The sequence below is a fragment of the Lissotriton vulgaris genome, chromosome 1_1 (genome assembly GCF_964263255.1).
Source record: "Lissotriton vulgaris chromosome 1_1, aLisVul1.2, whole genome shotgun sequence".
NCBI classification, from domain to species: domain Eukaryota; kingdom Metazoa; phylum Chordata; class Amphibia; order Caudata; family Salamandridae; genus Lissotriton; species Lissotriton vulgaris.
In genome coordinates, this window is record NC_141685.1 from 727,264,754 (window position 1) to 727,290,057 (window position 25,304).

The following is a 25,304-nucleotide window of genomic DNA, read 5'->3' on the forward strand; positions in this document are numbered from 1 at the left end:
CAAAATGGATTCCTTGCACAAAAAAGTGCAGCCAAATGTCAATCTGAGGAGTTATTCTGATCAAAATCATGATTTTCAGAAGGTTTATGCTGCCTGCGGTGGATTTCTTGTGCAGAATTGCAATTTTTGCAAGTTCGGGAAAGCGAGCTGTTCAAATCTCCTGCCGGAAGTCAGCTGTGCGCCGCATCTACGTGTTCGGCATTGTTTACTCCTGCGATGGGTGATCGCGGGCCCTTATGACGTACTCGCGTTGTCAAACTCTCGCTGTGCAAGATGGCGGACCGCAATGACGTAATTGCGGTCGAAAAATTCTCGTGCGATCACGCAGCAAGATCCAAAATGGTGCAGCACACGTAAACCGGGAGAAAAACAACTCGGGGGACTCAGAATCACGGTAAGTCAACGCCGCCCGCCCGATATTGTATTTTTCAAGCGCGACCAAGCAAAAAAATCCGCAAGCTTACGGATTTTTGGGCAAATTCGCGGGATTCGCCGTATAAAATCAAACCTTCCGCATCATGCTCTGGAGGACACCTTCCACTGTCCCCCGCAACCCTTCGCAACTTACTCAACTTACATCTCGGACATTGATGAGGACCCGCTCAGGTCGAATGGCCCATCTGACTGCACCGCAAGTCACCGTCCCGTGGCTGGCTGCCTGTGCCGGCCGCAGTGCATCCAGGACCACTAACTCTGTGCTGGTCCAGTCCAGGACCCCTTCATCTGAAAGATTGGATGGCCCCTGAAGCTTTGGCCTTGGGGTAATCAATGCCATTTCTCTGTGGCCCTGCACTGTATTAAGCCTCCAGGACAAACTGCATCCCTCCAGGGCTCACAATCCAAATCGAGTCATGACTGGCCCGGACGTGGCATCACCGCAGGAGGCACACGCCACCACCACAAGGACCACCTCCCACCGCCATCAGCCACAGTCTACACAGTGGTCCTGACAGACCTATGGAGTTGATGAGACCTGCCGTGGATGCCATCATCGGCCTGATACCTTGCTCAGCACTCCAGGTGCCAGTGACTCAGTGCACTGCAGGCCATTGTCCGTTGCTGATTGAGTTTTGTGCTGTGTAGCGGTTGCGCAGCTATGTCACCTCAAACTGTGTGGGGGCCCTGCGACGTTGATTGGGCAGATGCTGCGGGTCTGACACACCCCACTGCATCTGCATCAGGAATATATCTAAGGGACACAATCTGATACTTTTTCTTCAAATGTGCGCACTCATCTCTAGTGTCCCATCCCCAGTCCACTGCAACTCACTGACACTTTTGTTTGCATGTTGACTGTCCTCTGGGCTTTCTCCGGCTCCCTCCATGTTCAGCAGTAGACTCTGTTATGCATGTGTTCTGTTTCCGTTGCCCTTGTGTCCAATGTTCAAGTGGTTGCCAGCACCAGACATTCTGTGGGGAATGGCTTACACTCACCCCACACACATCCAGCACAGTCGTCACTGTACATGTGGCCCTGCCAATAAAGGGGCAGGCAAATGTGCCCATAGACATTTCAACATGATATATGCATTTGTCCCTGTGGTCCTGTTGTATGCATGAGGGCGCTGAGCCCTACGACATTACATTGTGCTGTGTACATCGGATGCAGACATGTCACCGCAGGCAGCGGGTTGGAGCTTGGACATGTAGCTTTGTTGTCACCCACTCAAATCATAAGGGGAGTGGCCAGGGCTGTCGTACGCAGGGCCAACATGGGTGTGAGACTGCTATTTGAGCTCCCCTGGGCATGGGTCTGTACTGTGACTTTTGCATCTGCATGTGTCTCTATGGCAGTATGGGTCTCCTTAGTGGTGTGTGGGTGTTCCATGAAGGGTGATAGACACCCACGTATGTGTTCTAGTTTGCATTCCATGGGTTCGACCCACACCTGTTGGGCCACCTCCTTTAGGTGTGCTGACACCTGGCATTGGAGTGCCATGTGTAGGTGGGTGAAGTGTTGTGAGCCAGCTGTGCTTGCGGGTGCTTCCTGCTGTGTGGTCTGTTGCAGGCTCAGTGTTCTCCTCTGAGTACTTGGCTGGCCGAGTCCTGGTGGGGGGTTGCATGGGATATCCATGGGCTGTTGTAGGGTGTCAGTGTCGGCGGTGTGGTGGTCCTCTCCAGCATCACGGATGAGTGGTCTACTCTGCTGGTGGTGTTGTGTGCCCCTCTGCAATGTGAAGGGGAGATGCATGTTAACATTGTGTTGACATGTATGTTGGCGTATTGTGCTGGTTTGCAGGCAGACTGGATGGCAATGTACATTGTGACTGTTTGTGAGGTGCTGGATTCTCTTGCGGGACAGTGTACATTTAGACTACATGATGGATATGAGGTCATACGCTTACATTTCCATTTCACAGTTTCCGGCTCTGTCAGATGTAGTAGGCATGTTTCTGTGCATTTGCAGAACCACCTGTGTCCTCTGTTCTGCAGTGTCGGCTATGCGCGTTGCTCCACGTTGTTGTTAATATGTGTGTGCTGTTCTTGCTATGTGTGTGTGCTGCAGTGTGCCAAGGGGATATGGGACATGATTAGGCTTTCCTGTTTTCAGTTTCTATTTTTGGTAAATTCTGGTGTTTTTTTTCAGTGTTTTCAATACCTTAAAAAACAGTTGTTATCAGTGATTAGACATTTTCGCGCAACTAAACACAACAGAAAAAGTGTTTTTCCGGAGTTTATTGAACGTTTTGCTTTTATTATTGCTTGCTTTCTGCACTTATAGAACATGATATATAGACAATTACGTATAGTGGATATGAGGTCCAAATAGAGTTTTGCAAATTAAACTTATTGTAATACACCGTCACCATACAATACTTCTTCAGTGAGTCTTTGGTCATGTGCGCTCGCCCTTTGCTTCCCATGTAAACTTCTGTGAAAAGACCCTCTCAACAGTGGCACTTGAGACGGGCAACTCCAAAACAGCCAGTACACAATTTGTTAACTCTGGCCACTGACATAGCTTTCCCTGCCAATACTGGTTGCTGTGCCAAAGTCACCAAAGGTGTCGCCCAGCCTACTCTCAAGGAGAGGTTTCACATCTACACCAATAATGCTGAACACTTCACAGACAAGGCTTTTTTTCAAGCTCTAGTTTTTTTTATTACGTCCACTACAGAAGTTATGTTTGCCTGTAAAAATCTGAAAATGCAGTAGAGTGCACTTTTTTTCACATCACTATGTTTATGTGACCAAAGATCCTCACATTTCTTGCCTTTAGCACCATCACTCAGCAAACATTCTGTAAACGGTTGCCACATGGATAATATAGCATTCATAGCCCCTTGGAGTGAGAACCATCAGCTAAGGAACCCAGTTGAGATGTCTATTTTTTTGTTGCCACACAAATCACAAAATCATAAATCTTTGCATTTTAGTTCCTGTGCTTAAGGAAACAGTGCACCAGAATGGACTAAAAAATCAATAGCATCCCTCATTAACTCTGAAGATTGCAAAGATGTTTTCAGCATACCATCTAACAAGTGGCAAGGATCTCCTACAGGGAATCACTTCAGCTCAGGTATCAAGTTTGACAGGTCATCACACAACTTTTTCATATATGTAGCTGAATCACTGCAAATACAAACAGAGCATTCCAAGTGACACTGCGTTCCATGTTTTCCAATAATCTGTTGTCACGTTTTCATCAATATCTTTGATGCTTGGTGATTGCACTCTTTATACATATACTTGCCACTATACCTTGCATCAAATGTTTAAATCCTGAGGTGTTGGCAATTCACCTACTGTCAATACAGACTCACTAGAAACTGTGGGCTGATGTATTAAGGGTTTTTACCCGTTTTTGGTGGGTAAATGTGATTACACATATCAGGAAATCTTCTTATGAAACAAGCCATTTTACCTAACAGTGAAAGAATCAAACGCAGCCAAAATATCAAATATGATTTTGATATTTCCTGATTCTCTACAATTTATAAAATATTCAAACAAGACCTAAAACATGCTTCTAAACCCTGCATCTTTAGACCAAAGACCACAAAATTGAAAAAAGCAAAAGGAAGAAGAAACAATATTTTAGTGGCATCCCTAAACAACAAAAGTCAAGCAGAATAATGTTAGCCCAGGCTTTGTTACTGCTAGCTTGTATAACAATGTTACATTGTGTTGGCCCCGTCAGGAAGAAAGTAAATGACTCTTTCACTCTCTTTTTCCTTTCTTTGAATGGCATTTAGTTTGTGGTTGTGCAGGTGTTTTTTCAGTGTTTATATGTTTTCACTGGTGAGGGCTATTTCTCTTTCAGTGGGGTTTTATCAGTTATTATTGGTTTAAATCTAAAACCCCACATCCTAGACATGATCCTGGGTACTTGTGGGTGTGCAGTGTGCTACACCTCGTTGTGCATGTGTGCCATTGTGCCCATCTCTCCCCGTCCCACCAGTCCTGTTCATTGCACTCCCTGTTGATGTTGTGTCAGGTCCTCTGGAGCTGTGTCCGTACTCCCTACTCCTTGCACCGTCTCCACACTGATGACTGTGGCCTGGGTTTCCTCCAGCTCCTCCTGTGGCACTGGACTGCAACCTCCTGTTGCCGTTGCTGCCTTCCTGTTGACAGCAGGTTTGTGCCTGGTTTTGATTATCACATTATGCCTGCTCCTCTTGGCCTTCTCGATTGGCCTCCTCTGCACTCCGACTGCATTCCAGGTAGTCTGCTAGTGGGCCAGTTGCTGGTAGTGTTCTGTCATCTCCGTGATGCTGGTCTTGTTTTCCTGTGGACTGTGGACTGCACCCCGTCTTCCTCTTCCTCTCCCTCTTCTCCATGGCCTTCCCCGTTGTTCCTTGCTGGCGGTCTGTGGGGGTTGTGGGGTTCGCATTGGACTCTGCACTGGGTCAGGGTGTTTTTTCTCTGGGTATTAAGGTGCATTGTCCCTCCAGACGCGTGGGATTTGCAGGCCTGTGGCTGGTTTTTGCTTCTTTTTGTATCGCGATTGGCCTCATCGCATGTTTTTCGGCGTTTGTGTATCGCATTTCTGCGGCGTGGCATTGATTTTTCCGCTGACATTTGATGCGTTATCTAGTGTCTATCGCATGCTACTGCCGCATTGTGAATTTCACATTGACAGAGGTTTATTTTTCTGCGATAGGCTGCGATGTTGAAAGTTGCGTTAGGCTACTCTTGTGATAGTTATCACATGTTCTTGTGAATATACCCCTTTGTCTTTTAGTTTTGAAATTAAAAATTGCAGCTCCTAACACAAACAGGGATAGTGTGCCCTATTACTGATAATACTTCCCCCCAGGGCAGCTGCAAACTTGCATTGCCCTGCTCCGGGCAAATTAGTTAAAGATGGAACAGCTGCCTTTCACAGTGCAGGCGGCACCCACCTGCATTTCAGCAGGGACCCCCTGCAGAAGGGTGCAGCAATTGAATGCACCCACCTGGAGGGGGATGACGTCATTAAGAAGTCAATTAACCCAAGAACATATTTAATTTTATATACCAAGAATGCATATGATGTATTGCATTTTGTTCTTTTTGACAAGATTGCTAGAAATGATGGACAGCAGGTTTACTGATACAGAAGAGAATCCAATTACTTGGGGCTGCATCCTGTTATATAAGGGTCAAGACTGATTTGCATATTGCTGGGTCCAAAGTAAACTAAAGTGGCATGGTGTGCATAATATCAATTGACAGGAAAGCAGCCCCATGTAATTACTAGTCACTGAACATAATTGAAGCTTCCATCAATCACTTTTTTTAGTCTTCAGTGCTAATGGCACTTGTTTCCCCTCTCTCTCTAGGGGACAGCTAAATATGTACTTTTTGGTGATCTCAAATGAGAGGTTTCCCTTGTACTTTGGTAGACCAGTACTGACTGCGGCTGCCCTATGAAGGTCTGCACCATGCTGCCCGTCAGCCAGGTGTTTTGCAAGTGACTAGTAGGTAGTAGGATCTGGGGAGTACAGTTACTTGTATAGTCTGCTTTGAAGGCCCTAGGGTGCTGCTTCTGAAAGCCACCAGGCCAGGCTATCAGGATGGGTGACAGGTCCCTCTTCTCTTTCTCATTGGAGGAAGAGAAACCTAAAGTGGAAAAAGAAAATGAAACATTTTAGATGCTGTGAGTCATAAACTGAATAGTCTTTGTGGCTGGAGCTCCCCCAGAACAAACCAAACCCCATTTTAATTGGTGCAAATGGTCAGAGAAATATGTCTGTGACTCTACCGCTTGCCCGGCTCTAGGCCAAAGTAAGGTTTACCACTTTTTGCCATTTATTTATTATTCTCCCTGGAAGGGCCAGTGGAGGGAGAGGCTGGAAAATGTGAAATAGGTTTGGGGAGGAAGAAGGAGAATTTTAGGGAGCATTAGTGAGAATTAGGCTGGGATGTAGTGAGGGACAAGCACAAACTTCCAAATGAATAAGCCTATTTCTTTTCTATTGTTCATACAGTGAAAATGGATCCAAAATAGCCAAAAATGCACTCCAGGGCAGACATAGAGTAAGTCTAGCACCACACATGGCCAACCACTGGTACTGAAAAACCCTCCTATACAAAATAAATGAGCGAATGACTTAAAATAAAAATCCATAGGAATTAATGTTAAAATAAATATATTATTTAAACTAATTCAAAAATATACATTGTTAGACCTGTCTGGCTTTTTGGCGTAGTCCCTCCTATTTATTATTTATTTTGTCCCCTTTTTGCCCCTCATACCCTTGATAATTTTTGTCCACTGACTTTTTCTAGGTGTTGGCCCAGGGGATAGGTGTTCTTTCCCCCCTCATGATTTTTCACCTCAGGCCCAGAGGCCTGTTCTGACAGGAAAGTTGGAACTACACAAAATGGTGGCTACCAACTGCCCTAACTGTCACACTCAGAACTTGGCCATAGCCTAGCATAGGGCGTTCTAGAACCTTCTGGTCCATTCTGGACCACTGAGGGTCAGCCTATATAAGGCGGAATGCGGGGCAGCCATTTTGTCTTGCCAGAGAGAGTCAGCTGGAGGACAGGCTGTAGCTAAGAGTGGGAAGAGGCTAGACAAAGGGTTGACCTCCTGGACTGGGAAGCTACCTTATTGATCCGCCCCCCTACCCCCCTCTGGGTTATCTGTCCTGACCCCGCTGTTGTGGGTTACTGGAGACCCTGGGCGCCTGGCTAACCCCTTGTCTGGAAGAGTAGGGAAGTGACCAGGAGAAGGAGACTGCAGCACGGAAGAGTGTAGTCCTCTGCCCAGCATAAGGATCCCAAAGAGACTGTTCCAGCATAAGGATCCCAAAGAGACTGTTTCAGCATAAGGATCCCAAAGAGACTGTTTCAGCAAGGGTCCCAAGCGAAGTGGGGCTAATCCTGGTGCCCCCCCCCCCTTTGCTCAGTTTATTAATCGGTAGCTGACCGACTTCTGAGAACCCCCTTTGCGCTACACCCCCACCGAGCCCCTCTTCGTACCTGTGGCAGTGGAGGTAGTAGAACGAGGAGTCGCTCTGTTCGGGAGCCGGCGTGTGCGTGCTGAGGGAGCAGAGGCGGCGAGTTGAGAGGCCGTTCTGCCCCATTACCGGCGCGAGGTGAGCGGCGCCGTGACGGTGTAAAGCCTGAAGATCCTGAGGTGAGGAGCGGATCGGCGGAGTCCCCGGACTGTTTCCGGGTGGGCGGAGACGAGGAGAGGCGTCCCCTGAACAGCGCGATCTCCGGCGGAGAGACACTCTCTCTCCGCGCATGCCCAGTGGAGCCGCCGGGCTTGGTGAGGCGGAGTCGGCGGAGAAGGCGTGAGTGACACCAGTGCTTGCCTGCGCAGCCCAGCCTCGTCTGAGGAAACCCCGGGGGTGTGAACGGGGGCTGGGCGCCAACAGCGGAGACGTCCCTGGACCGGGAATTGATTAGGAATTAACGTTTCCCCACGCCAGCGCCGAGTCAGCAGCGCGCTGGGCGTGGAATCGAGAAATCAGCACTTCGGACTGTTGAGGAGCCCCAGAACAGCAGCGACGCGTGGAGACTGGGAAAACACCGTCTCCACGCTACAGTAAGGAGACCGTGGGGGTAGTTTTGACTCTGCTCATTGCCCTCAGTTGTATAGAACGTGGGGGTAGTTTTAACTCTGTTCATTGCCCTCAGTTGTGTAGAGGAGGTGGGGCCTGCTGAGTGGAAAAAGAATAACAGTTCCTTAGAGATTGCTATTGCCCATATGGAATTCTTGTGGATTTGAACCCTCACAGTGACTGCTTAGTTGTTAGGAGGGTGAGAGGTTGGTGCTGTGGGAGACCAGTATTGTGCACCGTATAGTAACCATTTAAAGTGGATTCTGGAGTCTGAAGAAATGCACAATTGATGTTGGTCGTTGATTTAAGGTAGAAAATCTGAAGAGTTATTATTGATTTATTGACAAATGTAATGTATTATTGAAATAGGTTAACATCTCTGGAAGTGGAATACTGATTTGAAGACAACTAAATGTAATGTACTGAAGAAGCTAATTGAAAATTTGCTTAGTAATTTAAAAGGTATAATTTCTGATTCTAAAGTAACCTGAACTGTCCTAAGCTGTATATTTTGAGAACAAAGAGAATATTATTTTTATAAAGCAGTACTTATTTCTCCACATTTTGGTGTAGCGTTATCTTTTTGTGTGTTATTGCGTGGTTTTACTGTTGGGTGGTCTGCAACCTTAACACTGTGCCTCTGAAATGTATGTCTTGCCCTAGGCCAGGCTACCCCAGGTTCTAACAGATTGGTGCCTAGCGGTGGGATACTGACTTGGTTGCAGCTACTCAATAGTAATTCAACGTAATACACTAAACCTACACCAGGAGTTTTCTCCTTGCGGCCCTCCTAATTTGTCTTTTTGATTTTTCCAAATTTGTTCCTGGTGGTGGGTGGAGGCGGCTTTAGGTTGCCCTTGCAACTCTACAATTTCTGGTGTGTTATCTAGGTTTGCCTGACTCAAAATGGAGTTCGCCTTGGAAAACCTAGAGGTCTATTCTGTGTCACAGCTGAAAGTGTTCTGCCAGCAAATGGGGGTATTTTTCAAGCATGGTGCCAGGAAGGGGGAGCTCCAGACCAGCCTTAGGGCTTGGGTGGAGGCACACCAAGAAAAGAAGGAGGAGGAAGAGGGGGTAGACCAGGACACGGTGGGGGAAATAGATGGGTTATTCCACACTGAGGGGGAAAACTTACTCCCAGGACCAGTGTCCTACTCCAGAAGGGGCAGTAGCGCCTCTGGGGGAAGCTTAACTGAAGCCGAGCTCACGGATAGGAGGGAGAAAAGACAGTTGAGATGGGAGTTGGCTAAGTTGGAGCAGGAGAAGGAGGAGAGGAGAATGGCCCATGAGTTCAGGCTGAAGGAATTGGAACTCAAGAGCTTGCAACGGGGGTCCTCTCCTGAAATGAATGGTGGCAGCGAGACAAAGGAGACAACCAGGGAGAACAGACCCTATTTGCCGAAAGACCTTACAGCTAGCTTCAGTCAGGGGGATGACATAGCTAAGTGGCTGGCTGCTTATGAGGTCTCCCTAAGAGCTCATGGGGTGCAGGAAAAGCACTGGGGGGGTGGTTTGTATAAATACATGCCTCCTGCTGGTCGGGACACCCTGCTGGCCCTGGAACCAGAGGAACAAACCAACTACCCCACCATGAAGCTGGCGTTGTTAAGGAAGTTCGGGCTTACCCCAGAAAGGTACCGTCAGAAGTTCAGGGGGAGCCACAAATTAAGCACCCAGAACTGGGTGGACTTCCTTGACTATGCCAGAAAGTCCTTAGAGGGTTGGGTCAAGGGCAGTGAGGTGAAAGATTATGAGGGGCTGTACGATCTATTTTTGAGAGAACACCTCCTCGAGAAATGTTTTCCCGAGCTGCGCCAACACCTGGTGGACAGCAAGCTGGCCAATCCCCGGAAGCTTGCAGAGGAGGCGGACATCTGGGCAAGTACCCGGGTGTCCTCAAAGGGGACTGGAGGGGATTCTCAAAAAGCCGGACAGGGCGCCCCCCAGAAGAAGGAGGGGGGAGAGAAAAAGAAGGAGTTCTCTAAAGGTCCCCAAAATAACTTCCAAGGGAAGGGAGCAGGTTTCACCCCTAGGGCAAACCCGCCCAGAAACCCTAATCCTGGCCAAAGCCAGCAGCCAAGGGTTCTCCACTGTTTCGAATGTGGTGGTGTTGGACATTATAAGGGGGATGTCAGATGCCCAAAGAGACCACCCCCTCCCACCGGAGGAAAGTCACCGGGAGTAGCTAGTGTAGCGCTCGGGGAGGAGTTGCCCTTAGATAAGGGGGGTGAGTGGGCGGGTGTCACCTTAGTGTCCCTGGGAGAGCGGGAGATGGTTCCAAAGATCCAGGTGCCCCCAAATACTACAAAGTATGGGCAATGGGTCACCATCAATGGCCAGAGAGGGGAGGCTCTGAGAGATACAGGAGCCAGTATGACTATGGTGAGAAGTCAACTGGTGTCTCCAGAGCAGGTTGTTCCTAATGTACTCCACCCCGCCGCGATGGCTGACGGCAGAATGGGCCACTATCCAGTGGCTGAGGTTCCCTTTGAGTGGGAGGGCGTTGCAGGTTCACTTCGAGTTGCCGTAAGCCCTGCCGTGCCAGTCGATTGTCTGTTGGGGAATGACATGGAACACAACACTTGGAGAGAGGTGGAATACCGGACGCATTCTGCGATGCTGGGTACACCTGACTGGGCCTGTGCAAGCACACGGTCTGCGACTGCCCGGAGAGGGAGTTCGCCTAGGTTGGAGCCTGGAACAATGGCCCAACCCGCTGCTAAGAAGGGACAGACCCAGAGACAGGGAGAGCCTGCTCCGGCTTCCACACCCCATGTGACAGATCGGCCACCTGCGGTGGTGGACCAGGAGTCCGTGGAGGGGGAAGTAGACTCTCTGGAGGATTTACCCATCCCTGCTGAGTGGCATGTGGAGGGAGGTCCTACCAGAGAGGAATTCTGTAAGGGGCAGAGGGAGTGCCCCACCCTTGAGGGACTGAGGCGACAGGCTGAAGCCCAAGCAGCAGGTGATGTTACGGGACACTACCATATTTACTGGGAGGATGGACTCCTCTACAGTGAACCCAAGGTACCCTTGCCTGGTTCATCAAGGGCCTTGGTAGTCCCGCAACAGTACCGAGCCTTTCTTTTGGAATTGGCTCATGCCATACCCCTGGCAGGACACTTAGGCCAGGACAAGACCTTTGCACGGCTTGTCCTCCACTTTTACTGGCCTCAGATGAAAGTGGCGTCCAACACTTACTGTCGGACATGTGTAACCTGCCAGGCCAGTGGGAAAACAGGGGTGAAGCTAAAGGCTCCCCTGGAACCACTACCAGTCGTTAGCACACCCTTTTAGAGGGTGGGCATCGACATTGTAGGGCCTTTAGATCCACCAACAACAGCTGGTCACAGGTTTATCCTGGTTCTGGTGGATCATGCCACACGGTACCCAGAGGCAATTCCTCTGAGGACAGTCACTGCACCTGTAGTGGCAAGACCCCTAATGGGGATCTTTGCCCGAGTGGGATTTCCCAAGGAAGTTGTGTCTGACAGGGGGACCAACTTCATGTCAGCTTACATGCGGGCAATGTGGAAGGAGTGTGGAGTGACCTACCGGTTCTCCACTCCTTATCACCCCCAGTCAAATGGATTGGTTGAGAGGTTTAATAAGACCTTGAAGGGCATGATCAGAAGTCTGCCCGAAAGCCTGCGGAGGAAATGTGACGTCCTCCTACCCTGTTTGCTCTTTTACTACAGGGAAGTGCCCCAGAAGAGAGTGGGCTTCAGCCCCTTTGAGCTTCTGTATGGGCACCCTGTACGCGGTCCTCTCAGCCTGGTGAAGGAAGGTTGGGAGAAGTCTTCCAGGAAACCCCCCCAGGATGTGGTGAGCTACATGCTGGCCTTCAGGAGCCAAATGGCGAAGTTGTGGAAGCAAGCTTCTGACAACTTGGAGGCCAGCCAGGCAGTCATGAAGGAGTGGTATGACCACAATGCTCACCAGGTGGAATTGGAGCCTGGACAGAAAGTGTGGGTGATGGAGCCTGGAGAGCTTAGCGCCCTCCAGGATCGCTGGACAGGCCCCTTTGAGGTGTTGGAGATGAAAGGTAAGGCCACATACCTGGTGGACCTTAAGACCCCTCGACAGCCCCTACGGGTGCTGCATGCCAACCGTCTCAAGCCCCACCATGAGAGGCCCGAAGTCATGTTGATGATGGTGACTGACGGGGAAGAGGAAGCGGAAAGCGAACCTCTCCCAGATCTATTTTCGTCTCAAGAGAAGGATGGGTCAGTGGAGGGAGTGATCCTCTCTCCTACTCTAACTCCTGAGCAACGGGAGGACTGCCGCCAGATCCTGGAGCAGTACTCTTCGTTGTTCTCCCTTGTCCCGGGAAGGACTCACCTGTGTACCCATGACGTGGACACAGGGGACAGCCCACCAGTGAAGTCGAAGACCTACCGGCTGTCTGACAAGGTGAAGGCTAGCATCCATGGAGAGGTTGCCAAGATGCTAGAGCTGGGAGTTATTGAACCTTCCAACAGCCCTTGGTCCAGTCCGGTGGTGCTCGTGCCAAAAGCCGCACCACCAGGCACCACACCTGAACTGAGGTTCTGTGTGGATTACCGAGGACTGAATTCAGTGACAAAGACTGATGCTCATCCGATCCCAAGGGCGGATGAATTGATTGACCGGCTAGGAGCTGCCCAATATCTGAGTACCTTTGACCTCACTTCAGGGTACTGGCAGATCTCCTTGACAGATGGAGCCAAGGAAAGGTCAGCCTTCTCCACGCCTGAGGAACACTTCCAGTTCTGTGTGATGCCCTTTGGGCTCAAGAACGCCCCTGCCACATTTCAGCAGCTGGTGAACCAGGTCCTCTCTGGAATGGAGAGTTTCTCTGCTGCTTACCTGGATGACATTGCTGTCTTCAGTAGCAGTTGGGAGGACCATCTGCAGCATTTGCAAGCAGTTCTCCAGGCCCTGAGACAAGCTGGATTGACAATCAAGGCCAGCAAATGCCAGATTGGGCAGGGGTCGGTTGTGTACCTTGGACACTTGGTGGGTAGGGGGACTGTGCAGCCCCTGCAGGCGAAGATTGAGGCAATCATGGCCTGGGAACCCCCCAAGACACAGACTGAGGTCCGAGCTTTCCTGGGCCTCACAGGCTACTACCGTCGCTTTGTGAAGGGGTATGGCACTATTGTAGCGCCCCTCACAGAGCTCACCTCAAAGAAACAACCTCGACGGGTAGTTTGGATGGGAGCTTGTCAGCAAGCTTTCGAGAAATTGAAGCAGGCAATGTGTGCGGCACCGGTCCTGAAGGCCCCAGACTTCTCCAAGGAGTTCATTGTCCAAACAGATGCATCAGAACATGGCATTGGGGCAGTGTTATCGCAACTAAATGAAGAGGGCCTGGATCAGCCTGTAGTCTTCTTATCCAGGAGACTGCTTCCCCGGGAACAGAAGTGGAGTGCCATTGAGAGGGAAGCTTTTGCGGTGGTGTAGGCTCTGAAGAAGCTGCGGCCATACCTCTTTGGCTCGCACTTCCTGGTTCAGACTGACCACCGACCCCTTCGTTGGCTGATGCAAATGAAGGGGGCAAATCCCAAGCTGTTGAGGTGGTCCATCTCCCTACAGGGAATGGACTTTCGGGTGGAACATCGGCCTGGAGTGGACCACGCCAATGCAGACGGTCTCTCCAGGTATTTCTGCCTTAGTGATGAGGACTCCCAAGGGGTTGGGTAGTTCTCCCCACTTTCAGCTGGGGGGGACGCGTGTTAGACCTGTCTGGCTTTTTGGCGTAGTCCCTCCTATTTATTATTTATTTTGTCCCCTTTTTGCCCCTCATACCCTTGATAATTTTTGTCCACTGACTTTTTCTAGGTGTTGGCCCAGGGGATAGGTGTTCTTTCCCCCCTCATGATTTTTCACCTCAGGCCCAGAGGCCTGTTCTGACAGGAAAGTTGGAACCACACAAAATGGTGGCTACCAACTGCCCTAACTGTCACACTCAGAACTTGGCTATAGCCTAGCATAGGGCGTTCTAGAACCTTCTGGTCCATTCTGGACCACTGAGGGTCAGCCTATATAAGGCAGAATACGGGGCAGCCATTTTGTCTTGCCAGAGAGAGTCAGCTGGAGGACAGGCTGTAGCTAAGAGTGGGAAGAGGCTAGACAAAGGGTTGACCTCCTGGACTGGGAAGCAACCTTATTGATCCACCCCCCTACCCCCCTCTGGGTTATCTGTCCTGACCCCGCTGTTGTGGGTTACTGGAGACCCTGGGCGCCTGGCTAACCCCTTGTCTGGAAGAGTAGGGAAGTGACCAGGAGAAGGAGACTGCAGCACGGAAGAGTGTAGTCCTCTGCCCAGCATAAGGATCCCAAAGAGACTGTTCCAGCATAAGGATCCCAAAGAGACTGTTTCAGCATAAGGATCCCAAAGAGACTGTTTCAGCAAGGGTCCCAAACGAAGTGGGGCTAATCCTGGTGCCCCCCCCCTTTGCTCAGTTTGTTAATCGGTAGCTGACCGACTTCTGAGAACCCCCTTTGCGCTACACCCCCACCGAGCCCCTCTTCGTACCTGTGGCAGTGGAGGTAGTGGAACGAGGAGTCGCTCTGTTCGGGAGCCGGCGTGTGCGTGCTGAGGGAGCAGAGGCGGCGAGTTGAGAGGCCGTTCTGCCCCATTACCGGCGCGAGGTGAGCGGCGCCGCGACGGTGTAAAGCCTGAAGATCCTGAGGTGAGGAGCGGATCGGCGGAGTCCCCGGACTGTTTCCGGGTGGGCGGAGACGAGGAGAGGCGTCCCCTGAACAGCGCGATCTCCGGCAGAGAGACACTCTCTCTCCGTGCATGCCCAGTGTAGCCGCCGGGCTTGGTGAGGCGGAGTCGGCGGAGAAGGCGTGAGTGACACCAGCGCTTGCCTGCGCAGCCCAGCCTCGTCTGAGGAAACCCCGGGGGTGTGAACGGGGGCTGGGCGCCAACAGCGGAGACGTCCCTGGACCGGGAATTGATTAGGAATTAACGTTTCCCCACGCCAGCGCCGAGTCAGCAGCGCGCTGGGCGTGGAGTCGAGAAATCAGCACTTCGGACTGTTGAGGAGCCCCAGAACAGCAGCGACGCGTGGAGACTGGGAAAACACCGTCTCCACGCTACAGTAAGGAGACCGTGGGGGTAGTTTTGACTCTGCTCATTGCCCTCAGTTGTATAGAACGTGGGGGTAGTTTTAACTCTGTTCATTGCCCTCAGTTGTGTAGAGGAGGTGGGGCCTGCTGAGTGGAAAAAGAATAACAGTTCCTTAGAGATTGCTATTGCCCATATGGAATTCTTGTGGATTTGAACCCTCACAGTGACTGCTTAGTTGTTAGGAGGGTGAGAGGTTGGTGCTGTGGGAGACCAGTATTGTGCACCGTATAGTAACCATTTAAAGTGGATTCTGGAGTCTGAAGAAATGCACAATTGATGTTGGTCGTTGATTTAAGATAGCAAATCTGAAGAGTTATTATTGATTTATTGACAAATGTAATGTATTATTGAAATAGGTTAACATCTCTGGAAGTGGAATACTGATTTGAAGACAACTAAATGTAATGTACTGAAGAAGCTAATTGATAATTTGCTTAGTAATTTAAAAAGTATAATTGCTGATTCTAAAGTAACCTGAACTGTCCTAAGCTGTATATTTTGAGAACAAAGAGAATATTATTTTTATAAAGCAGTACTTATTTTTCCACATTTTGGTGTAGTGTTATCTTTTTGTGTGTTATTGCGTGGTTTTACTGTTGGGTGGTCTGCAACCTTAACACTGTGCCTCTGAAATGTATGTCTTGCCCTAGGCCAGGCTACCCCAGGTTCTAACATACATTATATTGAATTTTAAAAAGTTTATAAATAAAACATAATTATTATTAAGTTTTACCATTTTATTAAACTTATTCATTTGTAAAATCAATATGACATCAGTATTTATTTAAATTACATTATTTTCAAATAATTCTGTACATCACATAAAATAATATTAAATGAAAAGCATATTAAATAAAAGTATTTTACTTTACTTTTATTTAAACATGAGAATTTTTATGTTCAATATAATCAAAATAATATTTGAAAGATAAGTTATTAATGCTGAAACATTTTATTTATAGTAAAATTATTCTTACTATTAAAAGTAAATATATTAAAAAAATCGAAATTTCCTAAGATCCTTAAAAAAACTATGTTTTCCCATTACTTTACCATAGGGAGATTGGTTTCTCATGGTGAAGACCTTCACCTACATGTGTAAAAGTTACTAACGGTTTCAGATGGTGGAGAGAAGGAAGTCTACACTTTGGGGCAATTTCCAGTCGGCCTGTAAAGGCTCCGATCGATGGTCGTTAACATTTAATAACTTCCTAACTTTCCCTCCTTTTTTCATTAATAATACCCGGTTTGCACGGATTATTCTTCATCTACCTTACTATATTTAAACCTATGTAGAGCCCATTCTAGATACTGACTTCCCAGTTTCTAGATTTTATTTCACCAATTTCTCACTTTGAACACTATTATTTTCATCTTTAGATACACGTTTGCATGTGAGGTTATCATTCACAGATGATGTGAAGGGCACAGATTATACCATTCCACATTCGAGATATATTGTTACCCAATGTACCTCTAAATGTAAGTTTCTTTCTACAAATGTGGGTTTCCTGATGAAGGCGCCACGTTCACCGAAACACGCGTCGAATTTTCTGAAGAACCAACATTGTACTATTTGATCAATTAATTGTTTTCACCGTTTACGTCTCATTATTTCATTTGGCTTGTTTTATTTTTAATCTTATGTATCGTTATTGCGTATTTGATGTCTAGTTTGTTATTGTATCTGTTTTTGTGATTTTCCATACTTCACTGTGTGAAAATATTATCATAGTTCTTATGTTTTTACCAATCTCATTGTAAGATTGTTTTTCATTGTTATCAATGTCTATGTCATATTATATTGTTCTGTCTTCTTTTATATATACCAGAATGTTGACTAGAGATTTCTCTTATTTACAATTGTATTTTCCCTGTTCTAGGAACGTTCATAATTACCAGGGGGTCCTCATTTACACATTTTAGCATCCACCATCAGTTACTCGTTACCTGCCCTGGGCCATCCGAGTGTAGAGGGGCTGGTCGGGTTTGTAGCTGTGTGTGCTACGCCAATAAAGAAAGCTGGGCACCTGGAAACAGGCTGTAGCGGTGGACTTGGGAACAACTCCGAGAGCTCCCAAAGAGGGACATAGGTTGCAATGGTCTTGGGGATAAGGCAGCACAGCCGGTTTATTAGTACTCGTGCTGGGGCTCTCAGGAACAGAGTAGAAACGTTGGCTGGGCTCTGTGCATCCTAGAGCTTTGTGGTGTGGTCTCACCAGTTGAGGGTGGATAACAGGACAGGTAGGCCACTCTGGAAGTGGGTCCCAGTGGTGCTGATTTCCCTCAATTACTGCTTTGACTCGGAATCATTGGAGTCCTGACTGGACTTAGATTGTTGCAAGGGGTCCACTATCCAGGGTATTGTTCCTGTACAGATCCGGTTGGTCCTGGTGTCCTCTCACTTGGTGGGGGCAAAGAGCTGACCTTCAGGAGCACAGGATGCTCTTCATGGGGGGCTGCTGCTTCAGGATGGCCAGAGAGGCATTTTGGTGCCTGCAGACTGCAGGGGAGTTGGTCATCTACTCCAAGGGAGGTTTGCTGGCAATTTGTGAAGTGCTGGCAGCCCATCAGAGTTCTTTGCAAGAATTTAGCTGCAGGATGAGTCACTGGGTTGCAATTTTTCGAGACTTAAGGCCAGATGTAGGAGCCCTAGTACCGGTCGGAAACGGCCGATTTCGGCCGTTTCTGACCGGTATTAGGCTTTTCAGATGTAGGGGGCCTTCCAAATCGGTAATTTTACAGATTCGGTAATTTTACGGATTCGGTAAATATACCGATTCGGTAAAATACCGAATCGGTATATTTACCGAATCGGTAAATCCATATGTAGCTGACACTCCTAAGAGTGCCACAGGCCCTTAAGAGTCGGTATTTTACCACACAATCCTATTGTGTGGTAAAATACCGAATTCAGGTGTGCATGAACATCTGTGCATGCACACCTGTGCCATGTGACACACAGACATGCCCTTACGGCATGTATGTGTGCCACATGTCACACAAACCAGTACTTGGGTGCTAGAGGGTGTCAAAGTGACACCCCCTGCACCCTTGCAGGATTCGGTATTTACCGATTCGGTAAATACCAAATCGGTATTTCCCGTTGATTCCTATGGGCTTCAAGGCCCATAGGAATCAATGGGCAATACCGATTTGGTATTTACCGAATCGGTAAATACCGAATCTTACAGATTCGGTATTCCTAAATTCGGAATTACCTACATCTGCCCCCTTCCCATTTACAGACTCTTAAATACCGATTCGGTAAAATTCGGTATTTAAGAGTCTGTAAATGGGAATTACCTACATCTAGCCCTTAGTGCCTGATTTATATTTCGGTGGACTGGTTACTTCATCACAAAAGTGATGGATAGCCCGACCGGCGAAATATAAATCGCATTGATTATAATAGGATTTATATTTTGGTGAGATGGATATCTGTCACCATTGCGATGAAGTTACTCATCTGCCGAGATCTAAGTCAGGCCCTTAGTGCAGCAGGCAGGATTTGGCCCCAAAAGTCCACAGCAGTCTTCAGTGCTCACTTTTTCTTGTGGCTCTTGTTCTCTTCTTCCTGATTCATCGAAATCTAAATTCCTGGCATCAGTGGTGCCCCATAACACTCCATTTTCGGGCCTTAAGGGGAGTGACATGTGGTAGCCAATGGACTATTTACCTTTAGGGTGACTACCCTAAATATAGACAGAGTTTTTATAAAATATGTTTTTATAGGCCCTGGTGCAGAAAAATGGTCCAAGTCTTTTTTTCCCATTGCTAATCCCCTGCCACATAGGTTAACATGGGCAGAAGTTATTAACTAATAAATCCTGCTAGGAGAATAAATAACAATAGCATTCAAAGACTTCCCAGAACGTTATTGATAAATCGTACATTATGATATTGTTGAATTTCTCCTAAAATGTACAGACAAGAAGTTATAAGACTTTCTTGTCTGTAAGCCCAAATTCAGTCTTCCAGTGGTCTGTCCTGATTGATCACAGTTAAGTGGATTAGCCACGCTCCTTTGAAGGGTTGATAAAGAGCCCAGCTGTGCTGAAAGGGCAGTATTCTGTTACACAGGAATGCTAGAGCAGGGGGAGAGGTTGTAAACAATGGACTTCAAAGGAAGGGAAAGACACCAGTGTCATTTACAACTCAACTCTTTTGAACCCAGTCAGATGCTAGGCTTAAGGACAGAAGGAGCAGATGCAAGGTGGAGAGAATATAGAGATGAGCCATCCTAAGTGTTTGTTTAGCCAGCTCTTCTCTCCCTGCTGGACACTCAGCCACGATGAATTTGAAGAATTGGTGCCCTCTGGGACAAAATAGTGCCACACTTTGCAGGATGTGGTCATACCTTTGAGCAGTACCATGCCCCCCATTGGACAGGAGTGCTCCCCTGCTTGTCCCTGAGAAGTTGAAATAAGTATCTGAGAGGGGCAGAGCCTCTCAGATCTGCTGCTTGAATCTTCAGAGAGCAATCTGGGCCATACTGAGAAAATTATGTATAATCACTTAAGACTGCACTCTGAAGATTGTGCCTTCTGCCCCACCAAGAACTACAGCCCTGTGGACTACCTTGCTGTAAAAGGACTAAAACGTGGACTCCCTGCAAGCTACAGGTCCACAGAGCTCACCTGGAACATCACCACCAAGAATCCTCAACCTGGAGAGCTACAAGGGGTTTTGTAAGGTTTTTGTCTGTGTAGATTGTGGGAACTGAAGTCCTCAACTTTCAAGGACCATCTTGGAGCTTCCAGACCATTGGAGTGAGTTTGAGACACATTGAGACCCTTTGGGGAACTTAAAGAAGTTCCAGACGTTTGGAGAAATTTGGAGCAACTTTGGGAAAAAGCTCTATAAGTGGACCGACTCAGCCTGGTCTGGCAAGCCTCCTGCCTTCAACCGTGAGGTAGCCTGCCGCCCAGGTTCATCCTGCTGAAAAGCTCTGTAGGTCTGACTTCCGGAGTTTGACCAGGAGTAGGCGAAATCCGATGCCGGCGAACCCTCACCGAATCCGGCCCGGTGAAGATCATCGAGGGACCCTGCAAGAAAAAACTCAGTAAAAGTTTCTAAGACCGAATGAAGAAAAGGTGACAGGGAGCAACTGCGAGAGCCAAGCCACCTGCCTTCAACCACGAGCCGGTCTGAATCCGTGGTTCGTCCCGCTGGAACGCTCCAGAGGCTGACTTCCATAAGTTTGACCAGGAGCTCGTCGCATGGCAATCCGGCAAACCCTCACCAAATCCTAAATGGCTGAGAGCTTCGACAGACCCCAGAAAGAAAAGCTTCAGAAAAGTTTCTAAGTCAAAAACTTTGACCAAGACCTACAGCGAGGGGTCGTCGCCCAGGGCTCCATTGAGGTTGGCTTGAAACTTTGACTTTGATCCTGTCTATCATGACCAGATGTCCTAATAAGGCGCTATGGATATTTACATTTATGTTTCTATGTGCTATTTAGTGCTAAATCTTTAAAAATGTATATCTCCGTTTTACCTACATTGGATTTTTCTTGTTTTGGTGTCATTTTAAAGATACAAATATTTCCATTTTTATAAATTGGTGTTGGCTTTTATTGTGCATTGTGTCTTAATTATTGACTGAATTTGTGTTTTTAAATGCTTAACATACCAGTCTTTGAAGTTAAGCCTGCCTGCTCGCAGCCAAGCTACCAAGGGTTGAGCATGGGAATACTTTTCTAAGACCTATACTGAGCCCTATACTGTGTTAGTGGCCTAATTGCCAGTGGCAGATATACATTTGCCCCTACTAATAATCCACTTCCCAACTATAAGAACACTTAAGTGTTACACCAAGGCACTCAGCTTGCAATGGCAGTCCACTGGTGTTCCATGAGGGGTCTGTTAGGGTGGCAAAACAAATGCTGTAGCCCTTAGGGACCCTCTCTAGTGCCCCATGCCCTAGGTACCTGGGGTATAATTTCCTAGGGGCTTACAGGGAGTGTGAAAGGTATTGTCAATTGGTGTAACAATTGAACAGTTTAGGGAATGCGATCTGGCACCCTGGACTTGAAAAGCAGAAACCCAGTGCACTTCGGTCAAAGTTTCATTGAATACCAGGTAAAAAGTGAGGGTGACCATGTCAAAAAGGGGAACTTTCCTGCACACCAGTTAAAATGTTTTCTGCTATGACCTACTGGGGGTTGCAATTAGACATAGAGTGGAATAGGGAAGGGAGGGAATTGCAATGTTGTGACACTATCCAAAATCAGTGGGTGTGAACGGGCAGCACCATTATGGAGCTAAGTGGTTAGATTGGTTCCCACTGTAGCAAAGCAAGAAGGAAATAAGCCGGTCTAAAACAACACTGCAGAGAAAGATCAGATCTAATTGGAAATTGCAGAGTGAGGACAATTCTGCTAAAGTTAGGACTGCTAACTTCTCTGAATACCGAAATGACTAAGTGCCTTCTGTGAATACCCTTTTGGTAGTAAGTTTAGGATTTTGTCTTAAGTTAGTTCTGTGAATCGGGCCCACAATGTTTACGTGAGTAGTAATGTTCTGTGGGATTGTATATTCTGTCACTGTCAGTTTGTCAACTTCTCTCAGTACTGAGCAAGGAAACATCTCTACTCTAAGGGGGTGTATATTTATTTATATATGTTATGAGAAAAGAAGCATAGTTTTGTGCGAGCAAACCTGTACTATACAATGCAGAACAGTAAAGGGCAGTGGTGAGAGGAAAGGAGGGTGCAGTGCTAATGGAAAAAAATGATTTCAAGGTGCCATGAAATAAGCATGCACCACTGCAGGCTCACACTTTTGATTCCTGAAATACTTTTAAATGGAAGAACAGTCATGCTTCCAGGATTGTGAATAATATATGACAGTACTGATGCAATAGTTTTGCGTTACGCACACAACTCAAAGCAAAAAGAAAATAAACACATCACAAGAGAAGTAGGTCACGTCTTTTATGGAAGCTGGAGAAGGTGAACGATTTCTTCAAAGGAGCTATGGAACTCCTAGACAGAGGTGACAACAATGTTTGAACTGTACTGTGGCATACATTGCATTTAAGTATGAACCTTTGATATATGGTTTACTCTGGAAATTATACGTCATATGGCTCAGACAACTTGTATATAATGTCTAACTGAGCTCCTCATTGCAATGGAAGTTTAGATTTGGCATGGCAGAATGCTGTCAAGTTGATCCTAAGTATGTTTCCAGTGGTGGTCATTTTTTGCCATCTTACACATTGCATCCATTTGGGATGCATGTTCTTATTTGCGCTGTAGGTTGGGGCACTTATTCTGAAAATAAGGCAACAGTTACATAAATATTTTAGAAATGGTGTCTTCTTCAGTGAGATTTTGAATGAATTCCCATTAACTTCATACTTGATGTGGGATTTCCCGTTCACCTCTGGATTGGCTTCGATGGGTCAAAAGTCATTTGTGAGTTCCTGTGATGTAGGTAGTTAAACAATGCATGATATCAACTCAGCTGAGAGTACAATTTGGTGAAATGCTGCCAGTGGCTCAATCAGAACATTGAGTTTTGGTTAAAAATACTTCTTCAGTAAAATTGTTAAAATCGAAGAGAAGAGTAACATGGTTATGAATTCTCTTGCACACTGCTCGTAAACATTCCAAGGTGGAAGCATTAATGATGAAGTTATATTTGAATATCAGGAGCCAGGCTTAAATTATTTGTTTTTTTCCTAGGAAAAGCTTGTGATTATCCAGAAATAGAAAACGGAAGACTAAGCTCCTGGAGTTATAGGTACTATCAGAATCACTATTTTCCGATGACAAAAGGAAGAGAAATAGATTATGAGTGCGATATAGGCTATGCAACTGAATCGGGATATGGATCTCGTAGAATCACATGTACTGACGAAGGATGGACCCCTGCACCAAGATGCCGCCGTGAGTAATGTAATAAACTCTAAAGGGCCAACTCAGGGCTAATGACGATTATTATTATTATTATTATTATTACTACTACTATTATCATTATGATTATTGTTGTTATTAATAGTATTATTATTAATAATAATAATAATAATAATAACAACAGTATTGTTATTGTTCGTATCATTATTGATGTTGTTGTTATTCAGTTTTTTTACAATAAAAATTCAAAGCCAGACCCCATATAAGGCTTTTTTTTAATGTTTTGCAAGTGTAGGTAGAAGGTTGACAGACTAGCCTTCTTTTAATGATATGGCAGCATTGGCATGGCTCACAAGTTAAACATTGGCTGTATAAGGGCACTGCACATGTTCTCCACTTTCTTTTTTTTTTTTTTTTGCATTTTCTTTTTTTTTTTATTTCACAAAAAATGTTATTGAGAGAGATGAGCAAGCATTACAGACATGAGCATATATCATGCATGGTTCCGGTATCAACAAGAGCAAGTATGCAAGTATAACGGGAACAAAGGAGGGGTAAATTAAATTAAGATAAGATAAATCAATAAACAATTTAAGCAAATAGTAAGGAAAAAAGAAAGAAAACACAGGCATTGCATCAGTACATTTTCAAGGTTACAGTCATAGGTGGAGCAAGATAACCATATAAGTCAATGAGGTCAGTTGCTTGGCCAAGTAGGCAATCCGAACTATGGGCAGGGTGCATATGTGCATGGTGCATATGTGCACCAGGTAATCATGGTGGTTTAAATAGGTCGAAGTGAGCGTCAAGCGAGGACCATAGGTTCCTATAGGGGGGGGCGCCAAGGTGTAGCGGCCAGCGCAATATTGTCGGCTCCTCTGAGGTTCGAAACCCAGTTGAGCCAGTGGGGGAAAGAAGCTTTGCCAGTGTCCTTCCAGTTATTCAGTATGATTTTGACCGCTGCTGTCAAGAGTAAGTCAAGTAGGGCTTTATCATTTTCATTGAGGTTAACCGCTTTGGTAAAACCCATGACTAAGGTTGCAAATTCCCTCGGGAGCGAAACATGCAACACTTTGGTAATGAATTCGAAGATTCTATCCCAGTAGTCGGATACACAGGGGCATTTGAATATTAGATGTTCAAGGTCCCCACCCTCTGCCATGCAGTTCCAGCAGGAGTCATCTTCTTTGATGTTGTGCAGGAAGAGTCTCCTAGGAGTCTAAAAAGCTTTGTGGAGAAGCCAGAATTTAGATTGGGATAGTGTAGGGCTGATTTTGTGTCGTGAGGTAGATTCCCATATTCTGGCCCACTCTGCTTCTGAAGTTGGTGTGGAAGAGTATGAATCCCAGAAGGACTGTGTGGATATTGTCAGCTTGGTGGTCTGTGGGCGGATCAGTTTGTATATTCTGGACACCTGATGACCCTGTCTATTAATTGTGTGAAGGTAGCCAGGAAGGGAGGGGGTGATGTTGGATAAATCTGTTTTGGAGAGGGCCACTTTGATGTGTAAGAAGTAATAGAAGTCTATGTTCTGGAGTTGAAACTTGTTTTGTAGGTTGTTGAAAGTGAGTGGCAACGGACCATCAAACAACTGATGAGGGAAGTGTATACCCTTCTCTATCCAAGTAGGATTATTCATTGGTTTCCCTTTGTATAGCAGTCTGGTATTGTTCCACAGCGATTCCCATCGTGATTTACAAAATTGGTGCGGTAAAAATTTGCTAACATGAAGGAGGGCAGTCTTTGTGTTTCTGAGGATGGTACCTGAAGATACAGTGGGTTGTGGTTTGGTAGTGAGGAGGGTGGAAGGGGGAAGGCCACGCAGAATGGATTTTTCCACCGACAGCCACACCGGGGTGTAGTCTGAGTGTGGAGTGAGCCAAAAAGCCCCTTGTCTGGCTAAGAATGCGGTTTGATAGAGCTTAAAGTCAGCTAGATTGACGCCTCCAAGGGATTTATCCAGCCTTAGTTTTTTCATGCTAATTCTGGCTTTTTTCCCTTGCCAAAGGAAAGAGGAAATTAATTTATCAGGTTTGGAGATGAATTCTTTGGAGAAGGGGAGGGGCAGCATAGTGCTCAGGTAGTTGATTAGCGGTGATATCATCATTTTTATAGCTTCAATCTTTCCCCACCAAGTAATAAATCGTGGGGACCAGCCGTCAAGGATTCTTTTAACTTTTGTCAATGTCAACGTTTCGTTGTGTGTGATGGTGCTCATTAATTTGTCGGTAAACTCTATTCCTAAATATTTTATGACTCCTGTTTGCCAAGCTAGACCTGAGGTACCAAGAACTTCTTTGGTGGTGAAGATGTTTAGTGG

General features: G+C 46.8%; 1 protein-coding gene across 3 annotated transcripts in view; it reads left to right on the top strand.

Moving 5' to 3' along the window:
* Window positions 1-25,304, top strand: part of LOC147747719 (coagulation factor XIII B chain-like) — a 1,426,313-nt gene that overhangs the window by 163,303 nt on the left and 1,237,706 nt on the right. For all 3 annotated transcript variants that reach the window (XM_086955242.1, XM_086955259.1, XM_086955250.1), the window contains one exon: window positions 22,814-23,017. In XM_086955242.1, the coding sequence (XP_086811368.1) occupies window positions 22,814-23,017 (204 nt within the window). The remainder of the gene's footprint in view (window positions 1-22,813; window positions 23,018-25,304) is intronic.